General features: G+C 38.3%; 4 protein-coding genes and 2 pseudogenes across 5 annotated transcripts; 4 read left to right on the forward strand and 2 right to left on the reverse strand.

The window, feature by feature from the left end:
• Positions 1-981: 981 nt before the first annotated feature.
• LOC125193200 (F-box protein At5g49610-like) lies at positions 982-2157 on the reverse strand. Its single transcript, XM_048090956.2, has one exon. The coding sequence runs from the start codon at positions 2155-2157 to the stop codon at positions 982-984; it is 1176 nt and encodes a 391-aa protein (XP_047946913.2).
• An 899-nt stretch (positions 2158-3056) lies between these two features.
• NUDX14 (nudix hydrolase homolog 14) lies at positions 3057-6727 on the forward strand. 2 transcript variants are annotated; one of them, XM_048090204.2, is made up of 8 exons: positions 3057-3336; positions 4232-4337; positions 5022-5099; positions 5457-5549; positions 5648-5740; positions 5963-6061; positions 6164-6280; positions 6342-6727. In XM_048090204.2, exons 1-8 carry the CDS (start codon positions 3092-3094, stop codon positions 6378-6380), a joined length of 870 nt encoding a protein of 289 aa, XP_047946161.2. In that variant the 5' UTR covers positions 3057-3091; the 3' UTR covers positions 6381-6727. The 2 variants fall into 2 exon arrangements, with proteins under 2 accessions (XP_047946161.2, XP_047946160.2); XM_048090203.2 differs by having other exon boundaries at positions 3059-3336; positions 6164-6727.
• Positions 6728-8251: 1524 nt separating this feature from the next.
• CCS (copper chaperone for SOD1) lies at positions 8252-10536 on the reverse strand. Its single transcript, XM_048089403.2, has 6 exons — positions 10267-10536; positions 10151-10177; positions 9351-9423; positions 9120-9254; positions 8697-8914; positions 8252-8585 (listed from the first exon to the last, which is right to left on the reverse strand). Exons 1-6 carry the CDS (start codon positions 10480-10482, stop codon positions 8322-8324), a joined length of 933 nt encoding a protein of 310 aa, XP_047945360.2. The 5' UTR covers positions 10483-10536; the 3' UTR covers positions 8252-8321.
• A 1488-nt stretch (positions 10537-12024) lies between these two features.
• On the forward strand, positions 12025-14318 carry LOC125193203 (subtilisin-like protease pseudogene; annotated as a pseudogene).
• A 4650-nt stretch (positions 14319-18968) lies between these two features.
• LOC125197151 (subtilisin-like protease 4 pseudogene) lies at positions 18969-21428 on the forward strand (annotated as a pseudogene).
• Positions 21429-22385: 957 nt separating this feature from the next.
• LOC125191803 (subtilisin-like protease) lies at positions 22386-24453 on the forward strand. Its single transcript, XM_048089224.2, has one exon. It carries the CDS (start codon positions 22453-22455, stop codon positions 24400-24402), a length of 1950 nt encoding a protein of 649 aa, XP_047945181.2. The 5' UTR covers positions 22386-22452; the 3' UTR covers positions 24403-24453.
• Positions 24454-27226: the final 2773 nt, after the last annotated feature.

The following is a 27226-nucleotide window of genomic DNA, read 5'->3' on the forward strand; positions in this document are numbered from 1 at the left end:
TAAATGGATATTAAGATATGGAGGATATTTCCAAAGATATGCTCGTATCACAGTGTATGTACTATGTACTCAACAAATGGAAGCACAGCCTTTTCAAATGGTGTTATTCCTTTCTTAATGTCAATACATGTATTTTATACAAACCCATTTTTTTCTTTTTAATTTTAAGGTTCGTGTCCTTTTCTTTGTAAAGTTGTTCAAATTACTTTGACGAAATAATGTTAATAATACTTACTTTTTTCTTAATCGCTCCCGAGAACTGATTGGACGTTTGTAATTTAATTTTACTCCTACATTATTTTATTTTATTTTTATATAATTAAAATAATATTAGAGGACCTTTATTATCTTTTCTTATACCTACATGTCAAATGGAAGAAATAAAAATATTAGTCAAGCTTAACAGGTAGTATTTGCCACTAAAATGTCAACCTTTCGTGTTTCTATGTCCCCCATTAATAACAGCAATCCAATTTAATAGTATATTTTGCACATCACATATTTTCACAATTTATTTTTATTCATCTAAAATGATGGCACATAATTATTTAAATAGTATATTTTGCATATCATATATTTTCAAAATTTATTTTTATTCATCTAAACTGACTGCACGTAATTGTTATTTAAATGCCTATTATTTGTTATCTATTTTTTCTTTACTTATCCTAATTTTTCCTCTTTTATGGAATATTTTATTTTCTCCAATATTTCGGCGGGTTCAGTCCATCCATCCATTTTAACTTTTCTTTTGATTTCATCTCAATTTATACTTCTCTTTGAGATTCATATCCATACACAATCAAATTTTAATTCGTTCCATTCACCCAACATAAGAAATAGATAGTCTATTATAATAAGAACTGGATTACACTTGTGCTAATAACTCAACATAAATAATTAACAAACAACAATATAAAATTGTTGTATGAAATAAAACCCTAACAAACAAGACACTGTATAACCATAATAAAATCCTAATTAAAGCAACTTAACCATCATATTCTCCATCACCAAGGATTTTAACGAAACAAAACTCGGACTATGAATAACTAAGTTGGAATTAGCATGGTTCCTCTCTTTCTTGATCTCTTGAATAACTTTAGTCGCATCCGAGTAGTAAAATAGTCGAGCAGATGTACTCAATGCGAGTAAGATCCCGCCATCTTTGAATGCTTTGACGGGATAAAGCATTTCATGACAGCGATTTTGGCATTCTATAACTAAATCAAGATTTTCCCTATTCGAAATAAAATCATTATATAAATTATAACGAATATAAGTCATGGTATGGTTATGAAGAAATTCAGGAAGTCTGAGCATAGATGGTTTTCTGTTGATAACATAATCCTTAGTCCATGATTTGTCATCTCCATATTTCCTCATGCACCATATCACAATCACATCATCATCGGCATTGTCGCTAAAGCACAAGCGTCCGCTCAAAGCAGATAGCGAGTACTGCATACTACCACCATGATTTTGAACAGTAATATTATGAGGACAAGAAAAAGATTCAAATAGCTCGGTTTCAAGATCGAGACAATAAATACTATGAGGGTATAAGAAAACATCGTCAGGACCAAGTAGAAGCCAATGAAGATTCCCATTCACCAAAAGAGGCACATGTCCCCTTTGATACCAGAATGTCATTTGGCTCTCAATTGTGATGCTTTTCCAGTGCCCTATTCCTAGATTGTATACATGACAGGTAACGGGAAAATTACAACTAGCATAAACCCTGACAAGCTTGTACTGCCCACTTTTGCTCACTCCAAACCCAAATGCATATTCATATGAATAACAATCACGACCCATCTCGATCATGACATACTCTCGAGTGATTGGGTTGCATATGAATAGTTGTGACATGGATTCAAAGTCGATCATGAAGAGCAAGCCATTAACCGAGCTATGTATAAATGGCTTATTAGGCTCTGGAAAAGTGTGAGTGTAGAGAACCGAACCTTTTGGTGGTTTTTGTATAATTTCATTGCCACCAATAAACCCCAAGAGACTGTGAGCCCTTGAGAATTTGAGGTCTTCAAAGGCAGGGAGGCGGGCAGAGGTCAAGGCCGCATGATGAGAATGCAACGAGACAAAGTAAGGGGACTCCACTAGATCGCGCCATGACTTACAAACACACTTGGAAATCATGATGGTTTGAACGGGGAGTCTTGCGAGGATGTCGATGGTGATTTCTTGTGGAAGATCATTCAACCTATCGATTTCAATAGTTTAGAGCAATTGGGGATTGATGGAGCTTGGAGACAAGAGAAACAAGATTAGGCCGGTTGTGATTGTGAATTTTATAATGCTAATTCTTGAATCATATTCTTTCTAGGATCGATATTAGTAAATCTCTAGACTAATTCTTCTATTATTAATAAATTATTTCCATGTATAGTAATTAAATTTCCTTTACCCGTCGTTCTTCATAATTTCCGATAATTTAGGGATTTACCTATTTAAATTTAAGCAGCTTGCACATGAGGACGGGAAGGATACATGAGAAAAATGTGTAACTACAGCAGCTTTTTTAGTGAGGCTTGTCACATGATGGAATGATACATGTTGATACAGATTTTTGCTTGATTTTGTTATACTTTTTTTTATTGATTTATAATTTTATATATACTATATGTGTGAAAAAATATTACCAAGATTTAGATGAAATCATGAAACATTTATTTACGACATAGAAACGTTCAATCGACAGTTCGTCACGTGAGATTCTTTTTTTAATAATGTAGATCGTGATAAGTTCATACTCCTATATTCTTTTAATGTGATGGAGAATTGATTTTGAGTATTTAAATTACCAGTTTATGATAATTCTTTGTTATTATACTTGTTAAGTAATGTGATGGTGAATGATTTAGATTATTTTGTTACTAGCTAGTAGAGATTATTTTCTACAGGTGTTTTAGTAATTTTATGTAAAAAATTGAGAATTAGGAGTTTGTTCCTTACCATTATAGTACTTATTTGTTTACTCCTTATTAGTTTGGATTAATAGATCACATACATAATTTTTATGTAAATAAATCAAAGATGACTATTATCCCCCAAAATTGGTAAGTAGTACAAAATGAGAGCACTTTTGCTTCTTCCCCAACCGCTTCTATTCGCAGTTTCCCGGCGCATCCACTCAGCTGCCATCGAACCCTTACGCACTGAGTCAGCTCATTTTCCAACTCGCACTCGAATTCTCGCTTCGAATATGACCACCGACTCGACCGCCTCCGAACTCACTCATGCGATCACCCTCACGGCTCAACTCGACCACACTGTCACCGTCGTAGCTGCCGCCGGTGTCCCCGACTCAGATTTCAGGCATATTTTTACTCTAATTCTAGTATATCCAGCTCAATTTGTTGTGAACCTGTGATCTTGATTTATATCTGCAGATCTTAATTTACGTCTCTAATTCGAATTATGCCATATTATGAATTCGTTATGACGCTATTGTCAAATTATGAATATGCTATGATGAAATAATAGGGAGAGTTTTCAAGTTTCAACCTTGATTATCACTATGTATACTTGCACTTCGTATTGTAATCTTGTTAATATATGGGGAAAATTCATAATAGCATTTGTAATTTGACATTGTTTAGGTTTGTGCTCTACCATCTCTTTATGATGTTCTTACTTTTCCCAGCAGAAAAGCAACGTGTATCAGTGTATGTTAGTTAGTGGTTAGGATATATCAAAGGGGGAAATATGGCTGCGAATGTACCAGGAAATTTTTTTTGCTTTATCTTTTTCAGCGTTTCTAGCTAAATGTATGAAGTTGCAAAAACGAATATGAGAACAAATATACACCTTTTTATGAGTTTCTTTGTAGGCCGTAATCACTAAATTGATAACATGCTCATTTCAATTCTGATTACTAAGAAAACATCCCCTTATGTAGGACAGTAAAAGCAAAGGTTGGAGGATCGAGTTGTCATTTAAAGTTAAAGGAAATCATATAGCTGATGATGTGTTTAAATGCTGAACTTTTGTTGGTTTATAGTACTCCATAAGCTAGCATCACTTGCACTTAGCAGCATTATTTGCTGTCAGAATTGTTGAAGTACCACTTGATTTGAAATTGCATTTTATTAATATCTTAGTATTTTTCATTTTGTTCATGTTCTATCTAATGAGAATGAGGTGTGTAGAAATGCTGCATCAGTGTGTGTTACCTGATTGTCTGATTTTAGTGAGTCTGTATTTGTTGCAGGAATGCCATAGAATGTTCTTTATTCAAACAATGGTTGAAAAACATTCAAACAGAAAATGGACTGCTTTCTAATGGAGACATGTATTTAAGACAGGTCATCATTCAGGTTTGTAAAAGATCTAAATCCATCAGATTGAGGCTATTACTTTTCTTGGTGTATTAAGAATTTCCTAATTAATTATATCTAATACATTTTGGAGCAATATGAAAAGATTCCAGTAGAACAACCTAACCTATATTCTAATTTAGGGTGGTGCTATCTGTAGAATAACTTTAACTTTCATCAGATGCAAACTGTGACAATTTTAGAGCTATGCCAAAGTTCAGACTACAAGTCATGTACTCAAATCTTACTGCTGCAATTTATCAGAAAAGGTTCCACACATAAGTTTCTATACCGGCAAAGGAGGCATGTTTCATTTATACAATGTTTACAGTTTTCCTCTGTAATAACTGAAGTGTTAGATTCATGTTGCTATATTAGACTGTCTCAAATACTTATAAATAAAAAATCCAGTTACTTGTCATAATATTTTCTGATGTTTGCCGCGCTATATAAGCATATCACTGTTTATGTTGTATAATCTCATCGTGAAAGTGAAACCATAATTAATGTATTTGTGCTTGCACTGAACTGACAAGAGTTCAGAACCACATTCTTTTCTATTTTATGTGTAATCACACAAGGGCAATGATTAAATTATAACCATAGCTGGTATCACAAACTTTGTTATGTGAATGATATTTACATCCTTTAAGTTATCTGAGTTCTTTTAATTGTTGATGACAGGGAATTGACATGTTTGGGAAGCGTGTTGGATTTTTGAAGTTCAAAGCCGATATAGTTCATAAACAATCAGGGAATAAGGTACCCCATGTCCCTGTAACAAGTCTTTCTTGACTAATGCTCCTTAGTGTTCAAATACTATATTGTTTTACCTTTACACTTCTTTCTCTACTTTTCACTTTTTCCCGTATATGTTGAGTGAAGTTGGTAAATGTATTATTTAAGTGACGGAGAACAATTGATTGATTGATATCTTACTCATACCTCCTGGAAAAATGCTTCTCAGTAATCTAATCCCAGGGTGGTGGGAAGTAGGAAGTTTGGGCAGAACGGGTGAAGCTGGAGATAATTTCTTCTAAAACTCAATATTTTTGTATAGTGTAGAGTGATTCTCTATTTGTTAAGCTAATAGATAATCTACTGTACATAAATGGATAGGTTCCAGGAATAGTTTTTGCACGAGGACCAGCTGTTGCAGTGCTGATCCTTTTAGATTCAGATGGAGAGACATATGCAGTGCTGACTGAGCAGGTAGTTTGATTATTTTTGTTGTTCTAACTTCTAAGCAGTTAAACGTTATCATGAACTTATATCTCTTGTTCCTTGATCAACTTCTTCAAACATGGAAGGTTAGGGTTCCTATTGGAAAGCTTATGTTGGAATTACCGGCTGGGATGTTGGATGATGACAAGGGTGATATAGTTGGAACAGCTGTTCGCGAGGTCTCTTCTCTGCATCTTTTATGCTACTACTATATATCTCATATAACCTAGCTTTTCCTGTTGCAACTGATTTTCACTTCACTTGCATATATAACTGAGGACTTGTCACAATATGTTAGTTCCAATTGTTTTCAAGAATCAGATTCTGCACTAGTTCATTGTCTTGTTTTCAGGAACAATAGGTGCGAATACCTGTCATACACTCATTTATCTTTCTGACAGGTTGAGGAGGAGACAGGGTTGCACTTAAACATCGATGATCTAGTTGATCTTACTGCCTTTTTAGATACTTCAACTGGAAACCAAGTATTCCCATCTCCGGTGAGGATACTTTATTTATTTTACTTCAGAAATACTCCCTTGTTACATTGTGATATTTATATTTCTCTCTTTTCTTTGTTAAACTGATGTTTCAAATACCAGGGCGGATGTGATGAAGGCATTGGTTTGTTTCTATACAAAGGAAGTGTGGACAAAGAGATTATAAGACAACTACAGGGGAAAGAAACAGGTCTTCGAGATCACGGTGAGCTGATCCAGGTACGTGTAGTTCCCTATCGAGATCTGTGGCGTAAAACTGCTGATGCAAAAGTCCTTACAGCCATTGCCCTTTACGAAATGGCCAAGAGAGATGGTTTGATCCGCCACAGAGATTGAGCGAGCTGCTGTTTCACATGGTTCGTAGATTTATATCTAGGCTAATGCCCAAGGTCGAAAAAAGCACATCATTTTCAATGATTGTGGCTCGAAGAACATAGGTAGATTACAAGATGTGAGTACGCAGCTCGAGATGAAATGTACCAAGAGTAAGAGGGAAGTTGATTGTGGTCCAGGAAAACAGTTATACAAAATGTTATAACTTACTCCTATTTATAGGTACTGTAACTAATTATAGAATACTCTACTTAATGGTATACAAAATGTTATAACTAATTATAGAATACTCTACTTAATACTTTTATATTCTAAATATCTATATTCCAGAGAGTTCCATCTCTAGTTAATTCTACTAATATACTTAGATATTTTCTTATGCCTATTGTAAACAATTCTACATGATATCTAGATATTTGTATAATGTTTAGATTACAAAATCAAGTTTACATATTAATATTTCAAACAGGTCACATGGCACACTTTTTTCTTTAGGATATATTATGAGTTCGTACGTGGGTAGCAGTGTTGTTAGGGTCGCGGGTCGCACCGGGGCGATTGAGTGAAATTTCGAGTCGCGGGTTGACGAGTCGACTGGGTCGAGAGACCCACGAATCGGACATGCTAATAGTGCACAAATTGTATAACACATGTTGAACTTAAATTTTTATTGACCCACCATTGCTTTCTTTTTTATATAAATATGTTATAGAAAGGTTTGTGCTCTTATTATAATATAGATAGGTGGTGTTCGGTTTGCAAGATAAAATAATGTCAAGATACAATCTAGGATTGAATTGTGAGATTATTTTAGTCGTAGGGGGTTAGCTATGACTAATTATCCCATGATTATCCATCTAGGATTGAGTCATGTGGTTGAATCTCATGAACCAAACACACTACAAATTTAATCTCGGATACAATCTTGCTAACCGAACATCCCCATAATGTATTTATAAGAAATGAAGAGCCTAGTGAGAGTTCTGTGTTAAATATTACTATTAGTGTTCAGGTTGTATTAATGAGTAATAAGAGAGAATGAGTGATTGCCCACAGACCTGCACAACTATTTAATAAATAATTGCACAACTATTTAATAAATTATTATTTATGTAATCTAGAAGTGTACATGTTGTATTCCATTTATTAGTACTCCCTCCGTCCCATTTGTGGTACGACACAAGATTTTAGGAGGTTTTGTTTTGTGTGTTAAATAGAAAGAGAAAATATAATTTTTATATTCATGTGAGAGATAACTTTTTCCAAAAATTGAAATATGACATTTTTTGTGGGACAAACTAAAAAAGAAAGTGTGACATCTTTTATGGGACAAAGAGAGTAGTATTTAAATATTATGGATTGTTCATCTTCTTCAGTTTCCTTTCTTCTTCATTTGACTGCGTTTCCTTTCTTCTTCATTTGACTGCGACCCACAGTATTGACCCAGCCGCCCCCCGCCGACCCAGCCGCGACCCCGTATCTCGATCAACCCACCCAAGTTGGGGCGGTGCTGGCTGCGACCCTGGCGACCCAAACGACATTTTGACAACACTGGTGGGTAGTGATAAAATGCAAACTCACATATTGTACAAACTCCAAACCATTATCTAGACCATTGAAAAATATCAACGCATGACAAAATATTAGCAATAGAAAATATCAACACAGTGTCAACACAGTATCAACCATTGACACTGTGTTGACATTTTCAATTGCTACTATTTTGTCATTTATTGATATTTTCTAATGGTCCAGATCATAGTTTGGAGTTTGTACAATATTTAGAGTTTGCATTTGATTGTGATCCAGGAAAACAGTTATGAATAACTGGTTGTTTCTGTTGCTAGTATTCTAATGTATTACCAAGTCCAACATCATATATTTAAGACCAAGTTGATGCCTTGAGACATACTACAATATAAGAACCTTAAACTTTGCTGCTAACAAAATCTGCATTGGTTGCTTCCCAAATGGTTGTGCCATCACAAGTGCAAAGCTTTTTGTAGTTCTCACCAACTCCTGCACTTCTAGCAACCACTGCTGCTGCAATACCCTCATCTGATTTATCTTCACTTCCATACACCGCTATGGCTCGTCCAATAATGTCCGCCACTCTCAGCTTCTCCTTCGCCCCTGAATAGAACGCCTCGCCTTTTTCATCGACCTCCAGTGTTCCCAGGTCACCCAGTGGCTGAAAGAGCATACATTCAGGTTAAATAAAGGCCATGAAACCCAAAGTATTTGCAGAATGAGCAGAGCAATGGTTAATTAAGCTAATATTGACAAGGGAAACAATACCAACCTCTTTCTCATCCTTCGAGGGATTAAAGATTTTACCAGTGCTTGCAGCACCCTTTGTGAGATCACCAAACTGATTGATCGACCAACCGTGCTTTCCAGGGGGCAAACTGCTAAAGTTGGCTTCTATCCTAGCCAGTTCCATATTAACTTGGGCTATGCGGACAACACCAAATATTGATGGTCCTTTAAATTCAGCAACAGCAGCTGATACTAGAAAATCTGCACCATCAATCAAGTTTACAAGGTTCATTTATATTTCTATAATCCTTCCAATTCAGAAAAGTATTATCCCCCAAAATAGAGAACATCCAGATGAACCAGCACTCTGGAGAGCTGAAGCATGAACACCATTGGAGACAAACTTCCACAGCCATGTAATAAATTATCGAGAGAGAGGACAAAAAAACAGAACTTTAAAGCTTACCATCAGGTAGACCCTGTCCAATTAATCTGGCCTTCCGTCCAGTCTGCTCCAATGCTTCAGCCAAAATCTTGACAGGTGAATTTCCAAGAACCCTTACAACCTGATTGGTTAAGTCCACATCTACTTTTTTAACGCCTACAAGTCGAGCAATGAGCAAAAAATCATCAATAAACTGTAGAATGCAACTACGGTAACTGGCTATACCAGCAGCATTACTTATAAGGTCCTCACCGTCAACAGTCTCCAACTTATTCTTGACAGAATTTACACAGCCCTCACATGTCATATCCACCATAAATTCAGTCTGTCCAAACATGCTAACAGTATGAGATACTGCAATACATGGTCAAAAATACCAATAGTAGCCAGATGGTTGATCAACCATACTTTCCATTCTTAAACTAGTCAATCAAAATGATAATTGAGGCAAACTGAAAGGACAGAACCCCGATAGAAGAAAACAGTAGTACGAAAGTAACAAATGATAAGTAAATGCATGCAAAATGACCACTTTTTCACAATCTGAACGAGTTGAGGATGAGTCTAACACAAGGTGAAGATTCATGGGTGTATCTTCAACCCAGTTCTCGGTTTATTCCTAATTTCGTGAGAACGTTTTCTCCGTTTTCTTGATTAAAATTTATCAGCCGCAAAAACCATGGGAATGGACTGTTTCCATAGTTGAATTGCAGTCTATAAAAGCCACTCGGAAGATTATTTAAACCTACAAACAACTAAGAGGTAGGAATTGATCAAGATGTCTGTGTCTTTTCAATTGGAGCTGGTTTGTTCAAACATATACTATCATATGTGTACAAGTTTCTTCCTATAACACTTTCAGCCCTCAAATTAGAACACTTTTTACTTAAGTCTGTATATTGTTGTTCACAAAATCCAAAAATGTCAACATCTCAATAAAAAGCTTATGGCTCTAAACTGAATTGCCAAAAATTGCAACTTGAGCATATACAAATACATGGTTCAGTCAATTAATCATCACTTAGAAAATGAGATGATAAAGAAAAACTCACCAGCAATTCTGGCAATACGGCGGCGTTCTGCTCCAAGAAAACATCCAAAACAAAAAATCAAAATTTCCGAATCACAATTCAATCCCAAATCAGAAAAAGGAAAACGAAATCATCACCTGCGTCGATTGTTCCGAATCCATTTCGAGAGAAGCAGAAGATGGGTTCGCAACAGCTTTCAAAAGACCCGATTTGCGAGCTGCAGAGAGGCTGAAAGATGGGATTTTGGATAGCCTTGTGAAAGAGGTGGGAGATAAAGGAGACGTCGCGACTGGAGAAATGGCTGGATTTGCAGCTCTTGTAGTTGTGGCGACTACTGAACTCAAAGATGCCATTTTTTCCCTTTATGACAGCTGATGCTGCCTAATTCTTTATTGTCCAGGAGCTTCTACTTTAGAACATTCTAGTGTTTCAACGGTTAACTTACATACTTCATCCTTCATCCGTATCCGATTAAAAATCACGTTTTTTCATTTCGATCCGATTAAGAATCACACTTTTTCATTTCGATGCATCTCCAATTAATAATAACACTTCATTTTTACTATAAATAGTAAGTAGATCCACTAACTTAATTAACTCATATTTTATTATAAAACTAATATAAAAAAATAGGTTCCACATTTCACTAACTTTTTCAACCAATTTTTCTTTACATTTCTTAAAACTCGTGCCCGATCAAAGTGTAACTCTTAATCGGGGACGGAGGGAGTACTAAGTACCTATTTTTTTAATTTTTTTTTGTATATAGCATTAATCAATATAGTATTTGATCAAATTTTGATTAGTTTGCAATTTTGAAAATTATGAAATTTAAATTATGTATTCAATTATCCTAACGAAAAATTTAGGTGAAATTATACTCCTCTAGTCCTCTTATAGTGTAGTAAGATAAGTGAGTTAAATGATGCCAGATGCCATCATTTTTATAAATAAAATGAATTCATTTTTAAAAGTTTCAATAATATATGATTTTCGTATTTTAAAAATAAAAATTATTTCTATTTTGGTCTCTCTCTTAGAAAGTTTCTATTTTAAATTTTTTTTCTCTATTAAAATGAGATATATAATAATACTTTAATCACATTTTCTTTCTATCTGTCTTTTGCTTTGCCAATTATATCCATTAAAACTCATATCTCTTTAAAAAAAATTATTTTTCTTCATGGGATAACTGACAATAATTTCATAATTATTTTGGTTGTTTTATAAAGAGCGGGATATACTAGAATTTGATTAAATTTTATAGTTATTCAAAAATTTGACCTTTGATATATTTATTGTTATTTTAATTTATTTTCGTTGCTTTTTGGTTTGAAGAAGGCAATACCTCTGTACATAGAGAGACAATATAGAATAAAATTGAATACCAGAACTTTGATTTTAAAATTGTCGTGTCTTACATTTAAAATTGTTAATTAAACTTGATTTGACCCATTTTAATTCAAGTTTTTCAGTTAATTATAAATATACAATTAACTTTAAGTAACAAATCAAATATTAAGGTTGATTAATTCAAAATTGGGATTTAAAAAATACAATTAGATAACCCGACTTCTTCTCCTTTTAAAATTTGACGCTAGCAAGTCATCGACCAAGTCACCAACTACTCACCAGACTATATAAATTAAATTAAATTTCCCAATGTGACACTGCTGATTAATCCATTGAATATGCTTTGTTCTTCTTCCACAGTTGACGAAATTTGGCCATTTCAAACATATGATTATTAGGAGTATATTATACTAGTAATGTTAGTGGGCTCATGAAAGTAACACGTTTCTACTTGATAGTAGTACAAAGAAGACTTTTCCCCCTAAATTACAAGGTTGTGACTAAATCTTATGATGTGTGTATATATATACCACCACATAAATTTTGTCCGCAACACTTGAAAATGGCCTCATTCTCCAAAATCACTCAAATTCTCTTGATTTCACTCATTTTCTATTCAACAATCACACAAGCAATTGACGAGATTGATGATTTAGACACATACATCGTCCACGTAGATCCGTCCGACACAAGTCTCGAAGAACTAGAGAGCTGGTACCGTTCATTTCTAGGTAACTCGAACCCCTCAAGAATAGTACACACGTACAAACACGTGATCAAAGGCTTCGCGGCCAGGCTAACCCCCGACGAAGTGGCCATCATCCAAAAATACGACGGATTCTTACACGCTAGGCCTCAAAGGCAGCTTCCCTTGCACACGACCCACACTCCAAACTTCCTCGGACTCCACCGTGAGACCGGCCTATGGGAGGCCTCCAACTACGGGGAAGGGGTCATCATCGGTGTCCTTGACACCGGGATTTCCCCCGACCACCCCTCGTTCAGCGACGAGGGCATGCCGCCCCCGCCAGCCAAATGGAAGGGCAAGTGCGAGCTCAACACCACCGCCTGCAACAACAAGCTCATCGGCGCCAGGTACTTCACGTTCGGGCAGGGGACTTCCCTCGATGAAAACGGACACGGGACCCACGTCGCGGGCACCGCCGCCGGGAGCTTCGTCGCTGGCGCAAACTCCTTCCGGAGAGCCAACGGCACTGCCGCAGGAATAGCGCCGCGGGCCCACATAGCTGTCTACAAAGTGTGCACCGATACAGGGCATTGCTCTGAGAGCGACGTCCTTGCGGCTATGGACTTTGCCATCGAAGACGGCGTCGATGTGATTTCGCTCTCCGTAGGACTCGGCCAGGACCCCTTCGCCTTCAACGCCATATCTCTCGGCGCTTACGGTGCCGTCAAGAAAGGCGTCTTCGTGAGCTGCTCTGCTGGCAACAACGGACCCTCACACGGCACGCTGTCGAATGAGGCTCCGTGGGTTCTAACCGTCGGAGCCAGCACAGTTGACAGAAAATTACTAGCTGTGGCACTTCTTGGAAATAAAGAGGGGATTGACGGCGAAACCATCATTCATATAAGCAATTTTTCGCAGACGCAGTTGCCTCTGATTCACACCGGGTTTTGCATTTCCGGGGCATTAAAAGGAATCAACGCTCGAGGAAAAATCATCGCGTGCGATCGAACCGAGGAACCATTTTTAAGCGTAATCAGAGAAGCTCGGGACGCCGGAGCTGAAGCTGTCATCATCATGAATGACGAAACCGAAGGAGACACCAAAAGGCTCGGCGCTATCGGTTTTCCGACGACACAAGTCGGTTACAGCGAAGGTTTGCGGATCAAAGCTTACGTAAACTCTACCGCGGATCCCACAACAACGCTGTCCTTTAAAGGGACGGTGATCGGAGACGCTCGCGCTCCAATCATCGCTTCCTTCTCTTCTCGCGGGCCGAGCGTGCACAGCCCGGGAATCCTAAAGCCGGACATTCTCGGGCCGGGCGTGAACATCCTCGCGGCCTGGCCCGTTTCCATCGAAGGAAACGCAAACAGATTCGTCTTCAGTTCAGGCACTTCAATGGCGTGCCCTCATCTCAGCGGGGTCGCGGCGCTGCTCAAAAGCGCGCACCCCGACTGGTCGCCGGCCGCGATCAAGTCCGCGATCATGACTACCGCTGACGTGGTGAACCTCGCGGGGAGTCCGATCGAGGACCAGACGCTGAAGCCGGCTAACGTGTATGCCACCGGTGCGGGGCATGTGAATCCCTCCAGGGCTAGTGATCCCGGGCTTGTGTACGATCTCGAGGCCCGGGATTACATCCCTTATCTGTGTGGACTGTCGTACACAGATAGGGAAATTGGGATGATCACGCAAGAAAGGGTGAACTGCTCTCAGATATCCAGTATACCTGAGACGCAGCTTAATTATCCTTCGTTTTCGGTTTTGTTCGGATCGGATGTACAGACGTACACGAGAACGGTGACGAACGTTGGTGAGGCGAATTCATCGTACGCTGTGAAGGTGTCTGCGCCTCCTGGTGTTGGTGTGGTTGTTGAACCGGGGAGACTTGACTTCAATGAGCTGAGACAAAAGCTGACATACCAAGTTACCTTCACCAGAGATCTGAATGGAGACAAGTTTAATTTTACCCAAGGATTTCTTACGTGGAGTTCGACTAGGTACGAGGTAAGAAGCCCGATTGTTGCAATGATGATCGATTGGGAATTTTGAGTTTGAGTTTATTCATGAATTCAGCGTTGTTGTGTTTTATGGTTGTGTCATTCCCATATGATATTTTAAAGCTTTAAGAGAGTTTCAGACATCAAATATTTAGTAACAGGGGTTAGGTCTGGGGACTTTACAAGTTTGATTTACTAATTCTAATAGACTCAGAAAGTTTTTTATTTCCTCTAACAAAAAAATCCTCAAAAATTCTCAGTGATTAGAAAATTATAAGCAATGTTGATGCTGCTGAACAATCCAAGGAATATGCTATGTAATTCCACCCTACTTCACAACCACCTCAACGAAATTTCACCATTTAAAACAACATGCATGATTAGTACTATTAAAATCAATATTTATTATTATAATATGTGTGAAGAAAAGTCACATGCACCACTGCACGTATCTGATATCTATACTTTGTGAGTGTGAGTTACAAAGTAGACTTTTCCCCTAATGATCCAAAAATTACAAGAAAATTCAAAACACAAGTATGTCACTTTAATCACATGTGTATATAAACAACCACAGACCTTTTTTTTTCATTGCAACACTTTAATTGACATGCTTGAGAGTTACAGAGAAGAATTTTCCCCTAATGATCCAAACATTAACTACAAGAAAATAAAAATACAAGGATGTGATTAAAAGATAACTTCAAATTTGATCCCTGGAAAATGCGCTTTGCACATTTTAAATCCCTAAATTAGAAAAAATATTCTAAAAATATCGTCAGAAAATTAGAAAATATCATTTGAGATCCTTAATTTCAATTTTTACACCTAAACCTTAGAATGTGCATAAAAGACTTTCTTTTTCCTTTCTCTACTCTTATCATAATCTCCCTTTTCACTCGCACCTCTCTGCTCTTTTTTAATGTGATACTCCCTCCATCAAATAATAGATATTATACTTAGATAATGATACGAGATTTTAGAAGGTGTTATTAAATAGAAAGAAAAAATAATATATTTTATTTTAATGTGAGAGAGAAATTTCCCTAGAAAAGGAAATGTTACATCTTTTATGAGACAAACTAAAAAGGAAAGTGTGGAATCTATTATGAGACGGAGAGGGTACTATTTATATATGATAGCTAAATTTTCATAATTTAGAAAATATAAAGAAGTTGTATAATTCCTCCTTAGATAAATATCTTTTTTTATAAAATATTGTGCAAGTGTGATTTGATACATGTATAATACCATTATTTTATTCATTTGATAAAATATTGTATAATACATTCGTTAAATTATTGATTTTTTGAAGAAAAATAAAATAATTTTGAGTTAATTAACATAATTTATGGTTTATGGTTGCATTATTCAACCCAAAATAATACTCCCTCCGTCCCCGATTAAGAGTCACACTTTTTTATTTCGGTCCGTCCCCAATTAAGAGTCACACTTCATTTTTACCATAAATAGTAAGTCACACATTCCACTAATTTTTTCAACCAACTTTCTTTACATTTCTTAAAACTCGTGCTCGGTCAAAGTGTGACTCTTAATTGGAGACGGAGGGATATTATAAAAAATTAGTTATCATATTTACTTGTACTGTATCATCACATAAAAAAAAGAGAAGAGAGAAGATAAGTTGCGTGAGGAAGAAAATAAAGGAAAAATGAAAGAGGAAAAAAAAAAGTCTTTAATAATCAAGGGTAGAAAAATGGAAATTGAGGATTTTGAATTCTCTCCGTTCTATAATAGTAGATTTATTTTTCCATTTTAGTACGTTTCATAGTAGTAGAACCATTTCTCTTTTTAGTAAAAGTCAATACATTTATTTTCACTTATTTTACTCTCTTTTACTTTATTCTTTCTTCCTCTCTCTACCTTTTTTATTTTCTACTTTATTATTTCTTTGCTTAATTCACTTAACACTTTTTTTTTCTTAAATCGCATGCCGAAAAGAAACACATCTACTACCGCGGAACGGAGAGAGTAATATTTTTTTCAATTCAAGAACTTTAAAATATAAAAAATGCATTTTGTAGAGATTAAATTTGAAGTTCACACTAACATATATTAGTGTTATGATTTGGTCTAAGAATGCCACTCGTCTCTCCTTATTTTCCTGATAGAAAAAAAAAGACTACTCCCTAGAGATCCAAAAATTACAAAAATTCAGTATACAAGGATGTGATTAAAATATCTAAAAAGTCACACGTCTTGCAATGAAGTCTTTTCCCCAAAAGATGCAAAATTTATAAGAAAAATCAAAATAAAGACTAGCTATCCCCTAGAGATCCAAAAATTACAAAAATTCAGTATACAAGGATGTGATTAAAACATATCTAAACAATCACACGACTTGCAATGAAGTCTTTTCCCCAAAAGATCCAAAATTTATAAGAAAAATCAAAATACAAGGCCGTGCTTTGATCGCATTCTGTGTGTATATACCACCACATATACTATACTTTTCCATGCAACACATCAACCAAACATTAGTTGGAAAATGGCCTCATTAAATTTTCTTGATTTGACTCCTTTGATATAGCTAGTTTCATAAATTAAATCAGATATGTGTCTATATATCTATAGAGGTGTGATCAATTGCTAACTTTCTTAAGTTGCTAACTTGCTAACTCATCAATGCAGTGTATTAAAAATGTCAACACGATGACATTAAAATGTCAACACATAATTTTATTGAACTTCAATATAATGTGTTGATATTATGTGTTGACATTATGATGTCACCGAGTTTAGTTTTTATTTTTATATGAATTTGGTGATTATTTTTTCATCTGAAATTAGTTTTGATTTTAAAACTTAGTTATGTTGACTCTGATGGTGTTTAGAAATTGAGTATTCATCGAATGTATGATGCATTCTGATATGTGATTCCTATGATTTTATGATAACTCTGTTTCTGAATTTGGTCTTCTGTATGTATTAGATATAGCAGATTTATGTATTAAATATTGCAGATCACCTAATTATTATTTGCATTCAATTGTATTTTAACTAATTTAAATTCTGTTTTATCATGTGATCCAGCTTGCCTAGACGATATTCGACCAAAGTTATACCCATATCAGTAATCAATATTCTAAGATCAGAGCCTTCATATAGTTTTAGACATCATAAATTTATCAAGTTCGAATTATCGAATTCGGAGTATATATCAGATCATATTATGGTCATCAATGAAATAACATAACGTGCTTGGTGACAGGGGTTCGTCAGGGGACTTTACAAGTTAGATTTACTAATTCTAAAAATCTCATAAAAGTTTTTTTCGTTTTAACTCAAAAGTTCCTAGTCATGCTTATTTAATTCCACCCTACTTCACAAACACATCCACACAGTTTCACCCTATAATTAAACAACTAGATTAGTAAAATACCCCCAACTAATATTACACCCCATCCGATGCACTATCCGTCTTATTTTTGCACTATTCATTTTATTATCTTCGCACTAATTTAAAACTATTAAGTGATTAAATAAAAATTAAATATATTTTGAAGTAAAGCAACTCATGTTGATTAAAACACTGTTGGATTTCTAATACAAAAAAAATCATACATAAACAACATATATACATATTATTTTCAAAATCATGCATAATCAAATTATTTAGATGGGTATTCAGATTATCTTAAAATACTTATTTGTTTCTACTTTTTGCAATTATTATAAGAGTGAAAAACACTTTTCCTTTCCCAATTTTATAAAATACTATCTATAATGATATTTTTGTTGTTTTGCCTAAAATTCTTTCATATGCTATGGCTCAAGAAAAGTCTTGAGAATAACCAAGTTGAATTTTATCCTAATGACTCAAAATTTAAAAGAAAAATCAAAATACATGCACGTGACTTTAATTACAATACTCCCCTCTGATCATAAATATAGTCTCATTTGTGGATGACACGAGATTTAATGAGAAATTAGTAATGTTAGAGAGAAGGAGAAAAAATGAGTAAAATAAGAGATACTACAACAAAAAACCGTTAAGGACATTTTTTAATGTAATTAAGGACGCTAATTTGTGTTTTTAAATATACCACCACGCTTCAAAAAAACGTCTTTATTGTTGGTGTCCCAACTAAAATTAGATGGCGCAATTAGAAGCGTCCTAAAAAGCAGATTAAATTAAATTGTCCTTTATTTAGGAACGCTTTCTTTTGTGTCCTAAATTGTTGTTATTTTCTCCATTTTTGTGTCCTTAAAATAGTACTACTAGTAAGTTTAGTGCTGAGAAAAAGTGGGTAAAGTATGAGAGATGAAAGAAAAAGTAGGTAAAGTGTGGAGAGAAACTATTCATTTTCAGAAATAAGATTATTTTTCGTGAACATTCCAAAATGGCAAAATGAGAAAAAAAAAAATAGATGGAGGGAGTATGTATATATACACATTTTCCCATGCGGAATAAAATGGTCTCGTTCACCAAATTCGATCAAAATTTTCTTGATTTCACATGATTGAAAGTAACTAAGAATAATTTTCCCATAATCATCCAAATACTAGAAATGAAAATACAAGGATGTGATACTAATCCGTGTTATGATTTGGTCCAAGAATGCCAGACGTCTCTACATGAGTAGTTAGAAAGAGCTTTCCCACTGAAGAATATCAAAATACAAGGATGTGATAAAAATATACTAGTACTCTACGTACACACGTCTTACAAAGAAGTCTTTGCTCCTAAAGATCCAAAAATTATAAGAAAATTCAAAATACAAGGATGTGACTTGAACCGCATAATATGTGTATATATACCAGCACATGTTTTATTGTCCATGCAACACTTGATCATACATTAGATTGAAAATGGCCTCATTCACCAAAATCAATCAAATTTTCTTGATTTCACTCCTTTTTCACTCAACCATTATCCATGCAATTGAAAAGGTCGATAATCTAGAGACATACATCGTCCATGTAGATTCGTCCGACACAAGTCTTGAGGAACTAGAGAATTGGTACCGTTCATTTCTCGGTAACTCGAACTCCTCAAGAATAGTACATTCGTACAAACACGTGATCAAAGGCTTTGCGGCGAGGCTTACGCCTGATGAAGTGGCAATCATCGAAAAATACGATGGATTCTTGCACGCTAGGCCTCAAAGGCAGCTCTCCCTGCACACGACCCACACTCCCAACTTCCTCGGACTGCACCGTGAAGCCGGTCTCTGGAAGGACTCCAACTATGGCGAAGGTGTCATCATCGGCGTCCTCGACTCTGGGGTTTTCCCCGACCACCCCTCGTTTAGCGACGAGGGCATGCCGCCCCCGCCAGCTAAATGGAAGGGCAAGTGCGAGTTCAACACCACCGCCTGCAACAACAAGCTCATCGGTGCTAGGTACTTCACAACCACCGGACAGGGGACTCCACTCGACTTTGACGGACACGGAACTCATGTCGCAAGCACCGCCGCCGGAAGTTTCGTCCCTGGCGCCAACTTCTTCGGGCAGGCCAACGGCACTGCTGTGGGAATAGCCCCGCGGGCTCACCTAGCTGTCTACAAAGTGTGCATCGATAATACGGCTTGCTCTGAGGTCGACATCCTAGCGGCTATGGACGTCGCTATCGAAGATGGCGTTGATGTGCTTTCGCTCTCACTCGGAGGCCCCCCAACTCGGTTCACCTTCGACGCCGTTGCTCTCGGCGCTTATAGTGCCGTGAAGAAAGGCGTCTTCGTGAGCGCTGCCGCCGGTAACGAAGGACCTTCACACGGCACGCTGTCGAATGAGGCGCCGTGGATTCTAACAGTTGGCGCAAGCACCATGGACAGAAAATTACAAGTTGTTGCACTTCTTGGGAATAAAGAGGAGATAGACGGCGAGGCCATTAATCAGCCAAACAATTTTTCGCACACGCCCTTACCTTTGATCTACACCAAATTTTGCGGGACACTAAAAGGAATCAATGTTGGAGGAAAAATCATTGCATGTGATTATAAATTTGGTGATCTGGCATCACTTTCCACCGTAATCAGAGAAGCTAGAGAAGCTGGAGCTGAAGCTGTCATTCTCATGAATGATGAAACTGAGGGAGACACGAAAAGGCTCATTCTTATCCCTTTCCCGACGGCACAAGTTGGTTATAGCGAAGGTTTGCGGATAAAAGCGTACATAAACTCCACATCGGATCCCACCGCAACCTTGTCCTTTAAAGGGACAGTGATCGGAGACGATCGCGCTCCAATAGTCGCTTCCTTCTCCTCCAGAGGGCCGAGCCTGCAAACCCCGGGAATCCTAAAACCGGACATTCTAGGCCCAGGAGCGAACATCCTCGCAGCCTCGCTCGTTCCCATCGAAGGAAACACAAACAGCTTCGTCTTCAATTCAGGCACTTCAATGGCGTGCCCTCACCTCAGCGGGGTTGCTGCGCTGCTCAAAAGCGTGCACCCTGACTGGTCGCCGGCTGCAATCAAGTCGGCGATCATGACTACCACTGACGTCGTGAACCTCGCAGGCGATCCAATTGTGGACCAGACGCTGAAGCCGGCGGACTTGTTCGCCACCGGTGCGGGGCATGTGAATCCCGCCAGGGCTAATGATCCCGGGCTTGTCTACGACCTTGAGGCCTCAGATTACATCCCTTATCTGTGTGGACTGTCATACGGAGATAGGGAAATCGGGATCATCACGCAAGAAAGGGTGAACTGCTCTCAGGTATCAAGTATACTTGAGACACAACTTAATTATCCTTCGTTTTCAGTTTTATTCGGGTCGGATGTCCAAACCTACACAAGAACGGTGACGAATGTTGGAGAGGCGAATTCGTCTTACGTTGTGAAGGTCTCTGCGCCTCCTGGTGTTGGTGTGGTTGTTGAACCGGAGAGACTTGACTTCAGTGAGCTGGGACAGAAGCTGACATACCAAGTTACCTTCAGCAGAGATGTGAATGGAGACAAGTTTAGTTTTACCCAAGGGTTTCTTATATGGAGTTCTACCAGGTACGAGGTCAAAAGTCCGATTGTGGCATTGGCGCCGATGGAGTGACTTTATTAAGGAATTAAGAGCGGTGTTCTATTTTAGGGTTTGAGTGTGTATTGCTATGATAAATAAAGAATTAAGAGTTGTAGGGGTTTGTGTGTGTATTCCTATATATGATAAACAAAGAAATAAGAGTTGTTTTATTTTAGGGTTTGTGTGTGTATTCCTATGATAAATAAAGAAATAAGAGTTGTTGTATTTTAGGGTTTGTGTGTGTATTCCTATGATAAATAAAGAATTAAGAGTTGTTGCATTTTGGTGTTTGTGTGTGTATTTTGGTGTTTGCGTCACTGTGGTCTGCCGTCTTTATGTGTATTCCTGTGAATCTGATAAATAAAAGGGCTCATATGCATTAGTAAAACTTATAGTTTAGCATTCTTGAAATAAAGAATAGTCATGGGAAATGCTTGCTAGGAAAGGGAATTAAAAAAATAAAATCTGAATATTAAATAAAAAATACTACTCCTAATCACAAAATATACTTCTAATCACTTACTCCTCTTATTTTGATTAATGTACGTAAAAAGTTAAATAAAAAAGTTGTTGTAGTAATAATTTTGATTAATGTACTACTAGTAATTATTTTGATTAATTAGTATATAAAAAGTTAAATAAAAAAGAATAAATATCGCAATAGATACTTCTAATCAATTACTACTATCTTATAAATCAGATATCTAAAACAAACGACACCCAAATAGATGTGACAAGAGCGTAACACTAGTATTTCTAAATGGTCAACTCATTTCCCAAGTAATTCCAAACCTCTAACCTTGAAATATCAAATTTCAACCTAGGTAAAGACTTATACCAATGCCAGCACACAATTGTCAACTTAAAAATAATCGATCTTTGGGTAATCCGGCGGAAAATGCAATCTCATTGTAAATCAGCCTGCAACTGATCACTCATCTACAGCTATATGTTTATATCATTACACTATATATATGTTGATAAAAATGACTAATTCTTCAACAATACACATGGCTAGTACCAACCTTAGATCAATCCCAAAAATGGCTCAGGTCATGTGGATGTTCGCCATCATCTCAATGCTGCTCTCATTCTCAGTTATGGCTGACGAATCTTCACGAAAGCTTACCTTAGAAACTTACCTCGTCCGAGTAAACTTGCCCAAAGGCGGAGCTTTGTCTGATCCCAGTGATCGGAAGAGCTGGCACCAATCCTTCTTGTCTAGTTCGGACCGGCTGGTCTATTCATATCGCCACGTGGCTAGTGGCTTCGCAGCGAAGCTCTCCCCGGAGGAAGCGAAAGAAATGGAGAAAATCGAGGGTTTTGTTTCTGCGCGGCCGCAGAAAAGATTCTCTCTCCACACAACTCACAGTCCTAATTTCTTAGGGTTGAACATGAATACGGGCGTTTGGAACGGCACAAACTATGGTGAAGGAGTGATCATCGGTGTCCTGGACACCGGAATCACTCCAAACCACCCCTCTTTCGACGGCAAGGACATGCCCCCGCCGCCTGCCAAGTGGAAGGGCACGTGCGAGTTCACTGGCACCGCGTGCAACAACAAGCTCATCGGCGCCAGGAATTTCGTCGCTGGGGGGACGGGGCCGCCTGTCGATGACGAGGGTCACGGCACGCACACTGCTAGCACGGCTGCCGGAAACTTTGTTCCCGGAGCCGCGATTTTCGGAATGGCCAACGGCACGGCTGTGGGAATTGCGCCGCGGGCGCATTTAGCCATGTACAAAGTTTGCGACGATGCCTGCTTCGAGACGGACATACTAGCAGCTATGGATGCCGCCATTGATGACGGCGTCGACGTGCTTTCGCTCTCCCTCGGCGGAGCTTCGGTTGATTTCTACGCCGACGGAATTGCTATCGGCGCCTTTGCAGCTATTCAGAAGGGGATTGTGGTGAGCGCTTCCGCTGGAAATGCCGGGCCGATTAGCTCTTCATTGTCGAACGAAGCTCCATGGATTCTCACCGTTGGTGCTAGCACCATCGACAGAAACATAGTTGCTACGGCGGTGTTAGGAAACTCGGCTAAATACGACGGCGAGTCGCTCTTTCAGCCTTCGGATTTCCCATCCGATAAACTCCTGCCTCTCGTTGACGCCGGCGCTGGCGGCAACGAGACCGCAGCTCTGTGCGGTCCCGGCGCCCTGGCAGAGCTCGACGTCAAGGGTAAGATCGTGCTCTGCCAGAGAGGCGGCGGGATCGCACGGATCGACAAGGGACAGACCGTCAAGGACGCCGGCGGCGCCGCCATGATCCTCATGAACGACGAGCTAAACGCCTACAACACCATCGCCGATCCGCACGTGCTTCCCGCCACGCACGTGAGCTTCGACGCGGGTGAGAAAATCCGGTCCTACGCAAACTCATCCTCGTCCCCGACCGCGAGCATCATCTTCAAAGGCACCGTGATCGGCAACCCGCTCGCCCCCTCGGTCGCGTCCTTCTCGTCGAGGGGGCCGAGCGCGGCCAGCCCGGGGATCCTGAAGCCGGACATCCTCGGCCCTGGCGTCAGCATCCTCGCGGCCTGGCCCGTGTCGGTTGACAACTACACGAACGAGGTCGCGCCCTTCAACATGATCTCGGGCACGTCCATGTCGTGCCCCCACCTCAGCGGGGTGGCCGCTCTTCTCAAGAGCGCCCACCCTGACTGGTCCCCAGCCGCGATCAAGTCCGCAATCATGACAACCGCCACACAGGCGAATCTCGGCGGGAAGCCCATCGTCGACGAGACGAACCTCCCCGCCGACATCTTCGCGATAGGGGCGGGCCACGTGAACCCGCCCAGCGCGAACGACCCGGGGCTCCTGTATGACCTCCAACCGGAAGACTACATTCCTTATCTGTGTGGCCTAAACTACACAGACGAGGAAGTGCAGGCGATCGTGCAGGAGCCCGTCTCCTGCACGAACGTCACAAGCATACCCGAGGGGCAGCTGAACTACCCGTCGATGGTGGTGGAGCTCCCCAACGATGATTCCAAGCAGTCGTTCTCGAGGACGGTGAGGAATGTGGGAGAGGGGAACTCGAGGTACGAGAGTGTCATCGATTTTCACGAACCTGCGCCGATCGGCATAAGCGTGGACGCTGACCTCTGGTTTTCTGATGTGAATCAGACTAAGACGTATCAGATTTACTTCTACAGAAATGGCGATACCAATCTGACTTACACTAAAGGAGCACTGATTTGGAAGTCAGCGAATCGCGCTGTAAGAATGCCGATTTCCATCAAATTTGTGTAATGGAGAAGGAGGAGATTACATGTACAACGATGCTAACATCATTGTGCGTGTTCATAGACTAGAAAATAAAATGGAGTTCACTGGGTCAAAACAGCAAACACTTGGCCTGCGTAAAATTTTCCTCTTTTGTTTCTTCCTCACTTGTTTTTCCCTTCCGTGATGGGCAATATATTGGTTTTATGTTTTAATAGTACCACTAAATATATTTGGATAATAGAGTTAATCGAAGCGGTCTCTAAATACCCCAATATAATGGATTTGTATTAAAATTTTAAATTAATGTAGATAAATATTGCGGTTGATTATTATATAAATATGGACGTGTTAAAATGACAACTCATTTTAAAATAACACCATACTATTAGAGCACTCCCAATGCACTCGGCGTTAAATCCGGCGTTTTATCGCCGATTATCGCCGAAAATTCGCCGGCAATGGGGAGGAATCGGCGCTAATCCGGCGTTAATTCGGTAGAATTAACGCCGAATCCCGAAAATTCGCCGGATTATCGCCGACCACTGTGGGCGATAATCCGGCGATAAAAATAGTTTTTTTTTTTTTTTAATTTCCCCCCCTATAAATTTAAAATTTAATAATTAATTTAAAATAATTTCCGCCCTATTTTTTTTTTAAATTTTCGTCGTTGTAATTTTTTACTCGTGTTTAATACAACGAACTTTATTACTATTATTTGTCTTGTCTTATAAATTAGCTAGCTTTATTATATACAAAAATAAAACAATTAAATTAGTAATGATGTAAAAATGAAATGTTGAGTTAGGGAGAAATAAGGGAGAAATAAGGGAGAAACCATTGGAGCAGTTGGCTAAAAGTTGGCTAAAAACTGGGGATAAATTTTGGTGCTGAGTGGCGCTGATGTGGCAGGAGTTAGGGAGAAATAAGGGAGTTTTTTGGGAGAGCATTGGGAGTGCTCTTAGAGCATTTCCAATGGTACTTCGGCCAGAAATCGGCCAGCAGTTTCTCCCCCTGCCACGTCAGCAGCACTAAAAATCCACTTGCCACATCAGATTTAGGCTAACCATAGGCCAACCGCAATAAAAATAATTCAAAAAATACTACATTTACGGAATTAAAATCACAATACGGAATTAAATTTACGACATATATACGGGAAAAATTCGTTAATTTTATTTAAATAAAAAAAATTACATTAACTAAAAATAAAAAAAAATTACATAATAAAGAAAAATCCGGGCTTCCACACACGAGCCACCGCCCCACTCTACTCCTCACTAATTTATTAAAAAAAGACATTAAAAAATGTTAATATGCCTTGAATCTATTAAAAAATCCGGGCTTCCACACACGAGCCACCACCCCACACACGAATCGTCTAGCCGGTCGCTAGCCGACCATTGGAGATGCTCTTATTCCTAGCCAATCATTTGTACACGTGAACGAATAATCAGCTGTCATGTGGCAATTATAAAAAATTCGCAAGGGTGAATTTACGCGGACTGCAACATCCAATACTCTAGACTGCAATATCCAATACTCTGACTGCAAGGTGACGCGGCCTGCAATATCCAATACGCTAGACTGCAATTTATAGATTGTTGTAGATTGATGTCTAGCATTTATACTATTGCAGTCTAGCGTATTGGATATTGCAGTCTAGCATGGTGTCACAGTGTCATTTTAATAGTGTTGTCATTTTAACGCAATATCTGTAAAGGTTTAATGTTTACTAAAATGTGAATCAGTACATAACAATTTTGATTTCAGTAATTAATGAATATTTATTAAATAATGAGTTTAATGGATTGTGAATAAAATAGATATTTGCGGCCAGATATTTCATTAGAGCCAATAGAAAAATATTCCAACGACAACGTTCAGATAAGGAGTATATTAATTTGATTCTTTGGAATTAAAATCCAATAAGGTTAGCCCAAGACCTAACACAAGGTGCATACGACTAAGTCAAATCTCCTTCAATAGTTTCTGATTACATTCCTATAACCTTTCTTCCCAGAGCTTGCAATTGTCATAACTCAGAATGTAGAAATAAATAAGCAGTCAAATAATCGTCTATATTACTCTATAAAACTACTGCTATCGTTTATAAAAAACACCCTTTCACTAAAGTAGTCAACATTTTTCTATTTTGGTTTGCGCATCAAAATAAGTCCGTATTCATTAATTTTGGTAAATTTATAGAGTAGTATCTCTTATTTTCCATTGATAATAAGTTAACAATTTTCTATCTAATCTCTCTTTATTGTGTCTAATACTATTTAATTTCGTATTGTCCAATATCAAGACTATTCGTATAGACAGTGAAAGTATTTTGTTAGGTGAACAATTGCATTTATAAACAAAATAAACACTTGTTTTACAAATGGTTTGTTACGGGAAGTCCCTCGGATACGACAGTGCATGCCGAGGAACCGCGAGCAGAACCAGCACGACGTGATCGTTCAGTTCGTCGCCAATCCAAGCGACCATCACGCTATGCTGAGTTCGTGTCTCGCTAGGGGAAGAATCTCTTTTATTTATTGTATTTATTTTGGAACAGAGTATTTTAATTAATTATTCGTTGAGCGGACGTTAAGCTCCTTTCCAGGTTTTCTTTGTTGGTTCTTTCCCGGATCGTAGGTCGAACCAACCCTAGGGTCCTTAGATATAAATATGTGTGAATTTTATTTCCACTCTCAAGAAATAAAATTATTTTCACGCAGTTTTTTCTTTCTTGCGCAAAACGCAAGCAAACCTAGTTCGACGCCGAATTGATCGACGGGCAATCGCTCCCGCGATGTTCGACGCGGATTTAGTAGTGTTAGGGAACTTCATCCCTAACATG

Source organism: Salvia hispanica, chromosome 4, assembly GCF_029641045.1.
Source record: "Salvia hispanica isolate PSC_SH4W2 chromosome 4, Shi_PSC_v1, whole genome shotgun sequence".
Classification (NCBI taxonomy): Eukaryota; Viridiplantae; Streptophyta; class Magnoliopsida; order Lamiales; family Lamiaceae; genus Salvia; species Salvia hispanica.